At 47.2% G+C, this 12,268-nt stretch overlaps 1 protein-coding gene across 7 annotated transcripts in view; it reads left to right on the top strand.

Moving 5' to 3' along the window:
- The window catches only part of RHOBTB2 (Rho related BTB domain containing 2), a 61,172-nt gene that overhangs the window by 34,354 nt on the left and 14,550 nt on the right, over window positions 1–12,268 (top strand). Inside the window, exon 1 of one of the 7 annotated variants that reach the window (XM_081843907.1) lies at window positions 1,872–2,149. The exons of 4 other annotated variants lie outside the window; for them this stretch is intronic. In XM_081843907.1, the coding sequence (XP_081700033.1) occupies window positions 2,118–2,149 (32 nt within the window). In that variant the 5' untranslated portion in view covers window positions 1,872–2,117. Of the gene's footprint in view, window positions 1–1,871; window positions 2,150–4,778; window positions 5,029–6,133; window positions 6,252–12,268 lie in introns of those variants that run through there. 2 more of the 7 variants (XM_081843909.1, XM_081843908.1) reach the window with 2 other exon arrangements.

Consider the following 12,268-nt stretch of genomic DNA (forward strand, 5'->3'; position numbering starts at 1 on the left):
TTATATACACCACTACTTTCAATTCATATCTCCATTTTGTGCCAAATCCATCCGCATGTGCTTTACATAGGAACTTACAATGTTTTAGAAGGTTGCATCACACTTTTCAGATTTAATCAATCCAAGTTTAATAAGGTCTGTGTTACGTACTGAGAGAGCTTTTAGTTTTGGAAATTCAATCATTGCCTGCAGGGCTGAGAGAGACCAAGAGCAACAATATATTTTGAATCATTTGCTTCCCTGTTTACCCTAAGCCCAGTTCCTCCTCTTATACCCCTTGGCTTCCTTTTTTCTCTTTCAATGTGATTTTTTTCTACACATTTCAAACATGAGCCCCAACCCCTGCCAAGGAATGGTGATCCAATATTATTCTGCAGCCAGGATGATGTAATTTAACAGAAATTGCATAATTCCTTTCTACTTGCTACGTTTAAAGCCCTGTCCCTGCCCTTCATTACCTTCAGACATTATATGATTGTGGAGAAGCAGGAAGTGCACAGCACTTTCTTCTTGCCGTGTGGCTTGTGCCAGGCTTTCAAAGGAACTTGAGAGGCAGAAGAACACAAACTGGGTCCACATGTACAGTGTGGGCATCTCCCACATGCAAATGCCTTTTGGCAACATTCCACTGGCTGGTAAAAACAGAAAGTGCAGCTCACGTTTTGCTTGCTCTCAAGAGTCATGTTATTAATGGCGGTAGGTCATGCACATTCACATTTTGTAATATATGAATAGAACTATATTAATGTTGATAACCACTATGTTCCTAAGAATCTCCCATCTATTTACTGGCTAGGCCAACACCTGCAGGGTAAGACATTTTGCTGCTTGAAGTGAAGAACAACATGGCACCAATTCTCAATCCCATGTACAAAACCTGAGCAACAGGACAGTGTTGTCTACTGCACTTGAGGGCAGCAGATTAGCTTTGGAGACACAGAGGATCAGGGGGCATGGGACAAAGCATTCTGCCTGCTTCCCACCATCTGCTGCCTGAGGCAGGCATCTCACTCTACCTAATGGTTGGGCCAGCGCTGCAGACTTGCTCAGTAGAGATGCCAACTTTCCACCCACCCCTTTCTAGCTGTGCTTCAAATTGCAGCCTGGTGATGTGCAGATTAGCAGATGGCAGTGTTTATCTCCCTGCTGTGAAAAGCTTCTCCTGCTGATTTCTGCACATCTGCCACTACAACAAGCCCAAGAGCAGGCCAGAATGATTTGGGGCTAGTTTGGTTTCAGGGAGGGATTGTTTTTGGTCAGCTGGGAATCCCACTTCTTAGTGTCAGAGATGGTACCTTCAGGTAGTTCTCTAAATTCTTGAGTTTGGTATACCCAGAGTTAAGTGTTGTAGAAAATGGATTGTTTTGGTGCAGAATGTGCATTTTCTGCTGCCTGTCATGGGCAAAGGGGACTAAACTGGGTGAGCATGTAGAACCAGAGGCTTAATCTAGGATCTATCAGTGTGGAAAGGGACAATTATTTCACCCTGCTAGGCCTGGACCCTTGATGGAGGCCCGCCTGGCCAACCCCTGTGTAAAACTGTGCTTTGTGGAGCTAAAAGAGCAGAGCTGGAATAGCTGTAACTCCGTTTTCTTCAGTAGCAGTATTTTCTCCTCCTCTCCTTATTGTACTCCTCGGCGCCTCCTACTGGGAGAAGAAAGAGGGGAAATGCCAGCCCCCAGCTCTGTTGTTGTCCTCTAGCAGGTTAACATGGAGCGAGAATTGTTTTGACCCAAGTCACAATTGTGCTATTGTTTTGCACCAGGCAGGGGGCCAGTCCGGAATGAGGCTAGCGGCGAAAGCTGCCAGGAACTTTTTATGCCACAATTAAGCACCTGCTACGAAAGGAGTAAAATAAGCCAAATCATGCGGCTGGCAAGCGAGCTTTTATGCGTCCCTTCCCCCGTGACCCTGTCGGAGAAGGAAGCTAAAACCTGCGTCTCAGCTGCCTGCAGATTTCATTCCAGCCCAATGCAGGGCAATAAACAGCTTGGGGCTTGAAGCCGGGGGCCTCGGGGCTGGCGGGCTTGGCTGGGGAGCCGGCACTCTTAACCCCCCACAGCCCTCCGGGACCCCCCCCGCCCCGCCCCGTCGAGGAAGCCCAGGTGTCTTCTGCTATGGAGAGAGAGATCCCCGTCTTACGAGTCCGGTGAGAAAGGGAGCCGGGGGCTGGCGGGGGGGGAAGGGAAGGGGAGCGCGGGGCCGAGGCCGAGGCCTCCCCAGGCGGAGCGGGGCTGGTCTGCCCGGACTGCAAAGGTGCGGAGGGAGGGAGGGAGATGCTGCCGGAGCGCTGACGCGAAGTGACGCGCCTTTGCATCAGCGCCGGCCCTTGGAGCGGCTCGGAAGGGCCGCGGCTCCGCTGATCCTAACAGGAAGAGAGCAGGGACAAGTTTATTTTGGTTATGCATGGCGGGGGGAGGGAGGGGGGAAAACGAGCCTTGAGTGAGGACAATGAGGGATCACATGATCTCAAGATGCTGGATCGCAGCAGCTGGTCTTGGCTGCGACGGAGCTGGGTCGCTGATCCGCCTCCCATTGGTCAGGCTCCAGTGATGACTTGAGATTTTCGCCTCTGTCCTCATCCTGCGGGGAGGAGGGGGCGGGAAGGGCAGCAAAGCAACGCCAGGATGGAAGTAGTCGAGTGGGGCGGGCTGGAGGGGGATTCCAGCACAGCAGAGCTGTTTCGGGGGGTGTAGAGTGCTGCAAGAGCTGGCCTGGGTGCTTGAGGCCGGGGCGCAGGGGAGCAGAGTAGACTGGTCCAGACTTTTGCTAGAGGTGAAGTATAGGGAGGGTGCTCGTTAGCCCACATACATTCTGTGGACTTGTGGGGAGAGACCGTAGCTGAGTGGCAGCGCAGAGTGCCCCAGGTTCAAACCCACCCCCCCCCCCCATTCCCAGGCATCTCCAGGTGAAAAGGCAGCAGGTGATGGGTTGAGAGGGAGCTCTGCAGGAGACACTGAAGAGCTGTTAACTATCAGGGTTGATGAAATCTGACCTGGTATAAGGCCCTGGGGGTGAGATAAAGCTGTCTGGGCCAGGCCCTGGTAAAAGAAGGCCAGCCTTACAAAATACAACCATTTGTTTGTGCAAAGGAACCAACCAGACATATATTTTGCTTTTGAATCTTGTGTGGTTCTGTTGCATTTGGGAAGGAAATAATATGTGCCAGTTGTTCCTCTGTCTGACATCCCTAGAGCCCAAGGCTACTGCAGGCAGAAACTTAGTGGCCTTGTTTTGTCAGTGCCCAGAGGAGACATAAGAAGGGGCAGAGAGAGAAAAGTCACTCCTGCAGCTTGCTTGAAAAGAAATTGTATCTCAGATCTGCATAACTTGGCATGCAATTAGCTTCAGATGACAATACTGGCCCTGGTCCACTTACTATGTGACTTGCAATTGTTTGAAAGTACACACCCTTCTTTGCAATGGCCATAGTATGGGAGGGGTAGCTGGTGTCTCTGAAGAGCTGAAGGCAGAATCCTTGAATGTGGAGTGTTCATTCTCCACTGAGCTCAATAAGTTTTTTGAGTGCTCTCTGGTGTGCATTGTGATAGAACCTTTAGTATGAAGTCCAGCTGGCTGGGGAAATATGAAGAATGGGTAGGTACAAACTAGATACCAGAAACATCCGTTAGAAAAGTGAAGAGGGCATTGGGGAGGCTTGAGAGAAGCATTTTTACTGGACACTGTCAAGCTAAGGCATAAAAACCTTTCCCCCTTTCATAGGTACTCAGTATCAGGGACAGCAAACAGGCAAAGGAGGTGGATAGATGAGGGGATGGGCAGGTTCAGAATGATGAAGAAACAATAAATGGATATAAAGAAAACTGGCTTGTTTATGTATCTGATTGTATAATGCAAGGGTAACAATTACATAAGGAGCTGGAAGAAAGTAGAAAACTGCATATACCTACCGAATATGCTTGATTTCATCTCAGGTCTGAAGTTGCCCCCCTGTCCCTTTTTACCATTGCACTATCTCTATTTGAGGGCTGTTCTTGTTTTTGCCATATTCTTCTCCATCTACCTGCGACCTTGTCTAGACCATTTGGGGACATCTAACATCTAGGCTGGATGTTTTCCACTCCCTTCTCCTTCCCAGGGTATCCATGTCAATAGCAGAACTAGGCTTTTCTAAGTCCCAGCAGCCAGCCCTACATGAATTCCTGAACTTAGGCTTTTGCTATTGTATAATTCTGCCCCCCCCCCCCAATTTAACAGAGCTTGATGTTAGGTAACTGTGGTGCACAAAGCTTTTCTTATTATTGTTTTTGCCCTGCTCGCTCCTAAAGAGCCTCTGCTGCCTTCCCCATAAATTGGGGCGGAGAGTGATGAGAAAGGGATGAATGGCCCAAGATGAAAGGGAAAGGTGCGCGGGGGGGGGGGGGAGAGGAAGGTTGCAGCAGGGCGGAAAGCACGGGGGGGGGGAGTGTGTGGTAAGAGCGGCTGCCTGAGCTGCATCCCTCCTCCTCCTCCCGCCCCCCGCCGCCCGTGGCAAGAGCCCCCTCCCCGGAAGGCCCGGCCGGCGCGCCGCCTGCCCCCTGTTTTGCTCGCTTTCGGCCAATGAGCGGCGGCGGGGCTGCGGGGCGGAGCTTGCGCGGCGCTCCCGGGAGGGGGCTCTCCTTTTTTGTGAATGAAACTAGGCGGTGGGCGAGTCTCCGCGCAGGACTGCAGTTCGCGCCCCGCCGCCGCCGCCGCCGCTCAGTCGCAGCGCGGCCGCCCGGGAGGAGGGCGGAGCATCGCCGGCCGAGGAGGGGCGCAGCTTGGCGAGGGGTTGCGTGCGGCCGGGCGCAGCCGGCCTGGGGCGGGGAAGATGCTGCTGAGGAAGAGGCAGCGGCTGCCGGCGCCGTGCGAAGGGGCGCATCCGCTCTGGGGCCGACACGGACGGTTAGGTCAGAGCATCTGAGCCGGAGAAATTCAGCATCCCGCCCAGAGCAGGATCCGAGCTGGGCGCTCGTGCCCGCCACCATCATGTCTCCGGGGAAGAGGTCGGCTCTTTCCGCTGCAAATTGCCCCTTCATATGTGTTGGCGTAAGTAAAGCGACCGCCGCGGGACTCCCTCGGCTTCCCTTCCGTTATTGCAGGCGCGGGAGCGGAGGCTCAGGCCAGGGTCGAGGGTCGAGGGTCCGCTTGGCAATTAGGGTCAATAGTGCCGATTTTAGGTGGGGTCGGTGAAAGCGAAAGGGGAGCAGCGTTTCCGCCAGTCTAGCTAAACCCGGTGGTGCGCGCGTGAGAGATGCTAGGCGCGCGCAGATTGCACGAGCCTCTCCGAAGAGCATCGCGTACTCCTGGCGCTGTTCTTGGGGAAATGGTTTCCAACCCACAGGCACGCCTGGAGAGCGGCTTCTCTCCAACGCTGCGTGCTTTCCTTGGGTCTCTGTGGGTAGTTGCTGCACTGCCAAAAAGGGAAACAAACAATCGGAGTGGTCGCGCTGCTCTGGCGGGACTGGGGTGGGATTTGCAAAAAAGGAAAACAAAGCAAAACCGGGCAGGGTGGAGAGAGCTCTGTTCTGCTCCAAGGGCAGGCTTGGCCAGGATATCTTTCATTGCATAAACCTTTTCGCAGTGTGTGGAGAGCTGTGTGCGTATCGGGTTTCTCTCTTCCTTCAAACAAGCCAGCTGCTCGTGCAGCCTCCTGTACTTTGATGTCCTTGTAATGTGGAAGAAATGTGCAGTGTGCTTAGAGAGTAATGTAGTGTGTGTGTGTGTGTGTGTGTGTGTGTGTGTGTGTGTGTCTGCACGCGCGCATATGGGTAGATAATAATAAATAAACACGTATTTGCGCCCCACTCCGCTTCGTTTGCGAAAGCATCGCTCCTATTAAGCTTTACCTCTTCAATCTTCATTAGCATAATTTTGCAGAGTAGGCACTGATCGTACTCTGCAGAGTTCTTTGACCATGCCTCCCTTCCTGGTCTCTGGGGGGATGTTCAAGCCCGCCCACCCTTCTTCCTCTACAACCCCCCCTCCCGGAAATGCTCCGTAACCAAGGGATATTTTTACTAATTATTTTTGTTGCGCTATTTCTCCCGGTCCCCCATTTTGTGTTTTGTGAAATGAGATTGAGTGGGGTGGGGGCACATTTAGCCTGTCGGTTGCTAGGAAACAGGTTAGGCTCCCTGAGAGATTCTCTAGTTTCCTTGGCAACCGAAGACTGGGGCAGCTTGAAAGGAACACAATTCTACTCTCTCCGAGAGATAGCGGGGCAGATTTGATGGCAAGGAACCGAGGACATGTCACCAAGAGTGGATGGGGTGAGGGACAGAAAAAGGGGGCACATAGCGGAATCAAATGAGCAGGAATGACCAGTAGTCGTGGAAAGACTGCCATTGAAACAAGAGGGAGTTGAGATAAAGGAGATAAGAGGGAGTTGGCAAAGGAGACAAGGCCAGAGAGTGTGTGTGGCAGGAGATGTGCTGGGAGGGAGGGGAGCATCTGGATGTGGTGGCGATTACAGAGCCTAAGTGCAGGTCCTAGAGAACAAAAGCAACTAATGGATTTTGTGCACTCAGACAAAAGAGCTACAGAAATAGACAGGGGCTGAAATGGAGAGGAAGAACGACTTGTTTGATTATCTCTCCTACTGGTGTTGGGATCCTTGGAGAGAGGGTTTCTTTTTAGGGGAGGGAAGTGGAATCATAACAGCAAGGAAGGAGATGGGGGGAGGAAAGAGGAGAGGCACAAAACAACAGTGATAGGATTTGTCTGGGCCAGGATTGTCCCCCCCCCCCTAAATGTCACATGGGTGCTAGTTTGCTGACCGCCTCCACAGCTGTTGCTGCTGCTGCTGCTGCTGCTGCTGCTGCAGGAGTTTCACATGGCACTTGCCTTCAGTTGCCTTTATTCCACCTCCCCACGTGTCTTGCGCACTCATTTCGAAATCCGCTCCCACTAGGAGTGAGTTCTTTTAACTGTTAACACACCCAAGGAGCTGACTGTCACAGAGGGAGAGCTTGCTGCTAACTCTTACTTGGGTGAAATGGGTTTGGGCTTCAACACATCCTGTTTTGTGCTTAAGAAATAAGCTATGAGGCCAAAGCCCACAAGGAGATTTGGGCGTACATGAAAATCTATTCTGCCTCTTGGTTGTGATCACAGGCTCTCCAAAGAGAGGCAGCCACTATTCGCACACCAAACAGGAACTGGCCCAATTCTTTCCCTGTTCTAAAATTTGCTCTTTGTTTCATCAGACTGCATATTTCTGAAGCATATGAGTAACATCTTTATAATACCTATTTATTATTTTCTCCTCCTTTTCTCCAAGGAGTTCAAGGCAGTATGTATGGTTGTTCTGATCAGATTTATTGTATTTCTATGCTGCTATTCATTCAAATGAATTTCAAAGTGGCTTACAAACAATAAATAACAATAGCATTATCGAATATAATAGAACACCACAAATATAGGATAGTGCAGCCCAGGGTCACCCAGTAAGCATGTTAGCTGCATAAGGTTTTGAACCTGGGTCTGCCCGGTCCTAGTCCAACACTGCAACCGCTACACTCTTTTTGATTGATACAGTTGCACAACACAATTTCCTAGTTCTCTTGTTCTTTTCCCCATGGAAGGCTGGATTCTCCAATTCACTGAGAAGCCCTATACAGGTGTAGTTGAAGAGCTGAGGGTTCTCAGTGCCTCTGGGGCTGAGAATCACAACACAATGTTATGCAAGTATATTCCAAAATAAATCCCACTATATTCAATAAGGACCTTGTCTCAGGGAATTGTGTTTGGCTGCAGCCTTAAAATAAGGATGAGGAGGTGCTGGCTGTCCACCTCTTATTGGAATGCAAACTCCCATGAGCCTCAGACAGGCATGATGGGAGCTGCAGTCCATCAACATCTGGAGAGCCACAGGTTGCCCATCCCTACCTTTAAACCTCAGTCAGCTTTCACTCCATTGTTGCATGAAGACAAACTGCCCTTGTTGTCCAACCTCCTCCTACCCTGGCAGGGTTGCATATCAGGAACTTTAAAGATGAAAGACTCACAGTGTGTCCACAATGGCAGCACATGTTTTGTTTGTTTTGTTTTGTTTTTTGCTAGGCATGTCTTGTGTGTTCACATTTTTATCACAAGTGCTGTTTTGTTGTTCTTGTTAGCATCAACAGGTACCTGAGACTCAGATATTTTAGACCTATTTCTAGGTGGTGCATTGACTACCCTGTCTTTTCAGCACTCACTGGCTGAGAAATTAATTGCATCTTTTTAACTGTATTTTTTTCCCTTGCTCCTTTAACCATTTGGCAATTATCTTTTATAATAATAGTAAGAAGATCACTTTGCCGCACAATAAATGTACGCTTCTTTCTCCATGTACAACACAAAGTCCTCTCACATCTTTTATGGAGGCTGTGCTTCTGCTGTGAATATACCTTAATTCCCTCTTCATGAGAAGATGTTACACTCCCCCAGATAGCCCATTCATTGCTATTAGTGGTGTTGTGTGGGATGCAGTTCTATGTGTGGCAAGGGCCTCTGTTGACTGTAGCTTGTAATAGCCATGGTAAAGGTAAAGGTACCCCTGACCATTAGGTCCAGTCGTGGACAACTCTGGGGTTGTGGCGCTCATCTCGCTTTACTGGCCGAGGGAGCTGGCGTACAGCTTCTGGGTCATGTGACCAGCATGACTAAGTTGCTTCTGGCAAACCAGCGCACGGAAACACCATTTACCTTCCCACTAGAGCGGTACCTATTTATCTACTTGTACTTGATGTGCATTTGAACTGCTAGGTGGGCAGGAGCTGGGACCAAACAATGGGAGCTCACCCCGTTGTGGGGATTCGAACTGCCGACCTTCCGATCGGCAAGCCTTAAGCTCTGTGGTTTAGACCACAGTGCCACCCATGTCCCTTAGTATCTGTGGTAGCAGAGAGCAATAAGAATACCTGGGCAAGGAAGCGCTTCTGTTGTTAGATGAGTGGAAGTTCTGATCCTGGAGTTCTTGAAGGCAGGATATGGCAGGAAGAAAACCTTGCATTAAGTAAGTTAATCAAATGTGTCAGGCCACAGTTACCTCTCCAGCTCCCCAAATTAGCTCATCTACATGAGATGCTGAAGAAGTTGTCTTATTCTCACAAATTTGATAAATGGTGAAAAATTGTTTTTGAACAAGAATATTAATTGTGTGAATAATTGTCGCCTATGTGCTGTACAGGTTGCACAACCATCTACATGAGATGGCAGCAGATAACAGCAAATTTGTTCAGTCCATGTGCATCAAAGACCCTCAGCTATGTGCCAGGCATTAGGACTGCATACAAACCATACATTTATAAAGCATGTTTCCTCTCTTTACCCCAAAAAAGAATAATGGGAATCATGTTTGTTAAGGGTCCTTGGGTTTACAGCTCTGTGAAGAGGAAACTCCAGTTTCCAGGACTCTGGGGGAGGGGTGGATACCATGGGCATAGCAGCAGCTTTATAATTATAATTATTTGATCAGAAATGTCAGAATCATGGAATAGTAATGTTGGAAGGGACCACGAGGGTCATCTCGTCCAACCCCCTGCAGTGCAGGAATCTTTTTGCACAAAGTGGGACTTGAACCCACAACCCTGAGATTAAGAAATATCCCCAAAAGGTAATGCCATGCTTTTAAAACGTACTTCCACTGATCAGGTTGTTGGGGTAGAGGTTGTTGCAGTATGGCTTGGAATTGATGAAACTGGGCTGAACTATCCAAGCCTTTCCAGAGGCTTTTACCTGTCCGGCACCTTAGTTAGAAGACTCACAGGCTTCTGCATGCAGGATCTGATTCTCAGCCAAGGGGAGTTGGCAGCACCCCAGTAAAACTAACAGCCACTCTGATTTATGCAGGCTGGATTGCTGAGTGGTGGTGCTCAGCCTTTCTGTGCAGAAGCCTGCTATGCACTTCACCTCCAAAGTCCCCCTGATGCAATGGAGGCTGAAGGATTACCAGTGCTGGCACCATTTAGCCTTTCCTTAAGAACTTTCTGTGTTGTAAATGAGAGGAAAGTACATTGAAAAATCCTCTTTGTACTTTTAGGATAGATGAAGCTGTACCTGTTTAATGTGGATTTTTGTTGTCATTGCTGTTTATTGGGGTTTCATCTCTCTCTCTCTCTCTCTCTCTTTCTTTTTTTTTTTATTAATTTTTTAAAAAAGATTTTTCTTTTACAAATTTATATAAACACATTCATATCCAATATAATACAAAATTCTTTTAGACTTCCCCCCGCTCCCTCCGCAATCCTCATAATTTTAAATTTAGTTCACATTTCCTTTATAGTTGTATTGCCAGTTTATAAATCTTTACAGCTCTTTTCCCTCTTACAATACCCTTTCTCCTCACAAAGCCTCTTTAAATCCAACTAGCGTTGTCTGTTCATCACAAATGTTTTCCAGATAAATCGTAAACTTTCTCTAGTCCTGAGTGAACTTGTGATCTTTTTGATATCTGATTTTTCCTGTCAGTTTATCTAATTCAGCAAAGTCTATCAATTTCCGTCTCCATTCTTCCAACGTTGGTAATTCTTCTTGTTTCCATTTTTGAGCCATTAAAATTCTTGCCGCAGTCACTGCATATTGAAAAAGTTTATAATCACTTCTGTTAATTTCTCTTCCTGTAATTCCTAACAAAAAGGCTTCTGGTTTCTTCACAAACGTATATTTAAACATCTTTTTCAACTCATTATATATCATTTCCCAGAAGCCTTTTACTTTCTTACACTCCCACCACATATGGTAAAACGACCCTTCCCTTTCCTTACATTTCCAACATTTGTTACATGTCTTATACATTTTTGCTAGTTTAACGGGAGTGATGTACCATCTATATACCATTTTCATAATGTTTTCCTTTATCGTCATACATGCAGTGAATTTCATATTTTCCTTCCATACCTCCTCCCAATCTGCTAGCTGTATATTATAACCAAAGTCCCTGGCCCAATGTATCATAACCGATTTGACTTCTTCGTCTTTTGTTTGCCATTCCAATAACATTTTATACATTTTTGACAATACCTTGTAGTCATTGTTTATTATCTCTTTCTGAAATCTAGACTCTCCTTCAATATATCTCCTCTCTTTACAATCCTTTTTAAACATTTCATTTGTTTGGAAGTAGTGCAACCAATCATATACATATTTTTTAACTTGTTCATATGGCTTCAATTTCCATTTCCCCCCTTCTTTAATTACAATATCTCCATAAGTCATCCAGTCCTCTCTCATGTTTATCTTTTTGACACTCATGACCTCCAGTGGGGATAACCAATGAGGTACATTTGGTTCCAAAATATTTTGGTACCTATCCCATATTTCTATTAGGGCACCTCTGAAAATATGATTGGCAAAACTTTTATGAGCTTTCTTCTTCCCCAACCATAAGTAGGCGTGCCAACCAAACCTGTTGTCAAACCCTTCCAAGTCCAATAACTTATTATTTTTTAGTGTTATCCAGTCCTTTATCCAACAGAGACAAGATGCTTCATAATAAAGTTTCAGGTCTGGCAGGGCAAAGCCACCTCTTTCTTTCGCATCAGTTAGTAACTTAAATTGTATTCGTGGCTTTTTGCCCTGCCAGATATATTTTGAAATCATTCTTTGCCACTCTCTGAAGATCTTTGTCCCCTTGATTATTGGAATCATTTGAAATAAAAACAACATCTCTCTCTCTCTTTCTTTATTTTCTTTCTTTCTTTCTTTCTTTCTTTCTTTCTTTCTTTCTTTCTTTCTTTCTTTCTTTTCCCAGGTCCTAGCCTAACACTCTAAGCACTACACTGTACTGGCTCTTTGGTCCCCCCCCTTCATTCTCACTTCTGTACCAACCTAATATTGAAAACACACCAAGAAACTGACTGCATTTGAGGAGAGCACCTCCTCCTCATGTCAGTGTTTTAAATACCCCATCCTGAGCTATAGTGTCGTAATACTGTTTTGAGTAAGACACGGCTTCATTGCATATCTGGACTTCATGTCTGGCAAAATACTCTGCTGAGGGTTCATGTCTCTAATGACTACAAACTGGCTGTTTGGTTGTGGGCTCCTGTTTTCAGGGTCTGTGTGTCCATACCTGCCACCAAAGGTCTGTAGTTCAAAGCTTGAGTAACTGTTTTGCATGCAGAATGTCATATGTTCAGTTTTTGGCATCTCCAGGTAGGAATGGGGAAAACCTCTGTTAGTCAGTGTTGACAATACTGCTCAACTTGGTATAAGGTAGCTTTCTGTGTTCCTAAAGGATACTGCTAAATATCCATACTCTCCCATGGTGGTGTCCCTGCTTACAACAACCTGTGTTGGGTCA

The sequence above is a fragment of the Podarcis erhardii genome (genome assembly GCF_964252035.2).
Source record: "Podarcis erhardii genome assembly, chromosome: 16".
Lineage (NCBI taxonomy): Eukaryota > Metazoa > Chordata > Lepidosauria > Squamata > Lacertidae > Podarcis > Podarcis erhardii.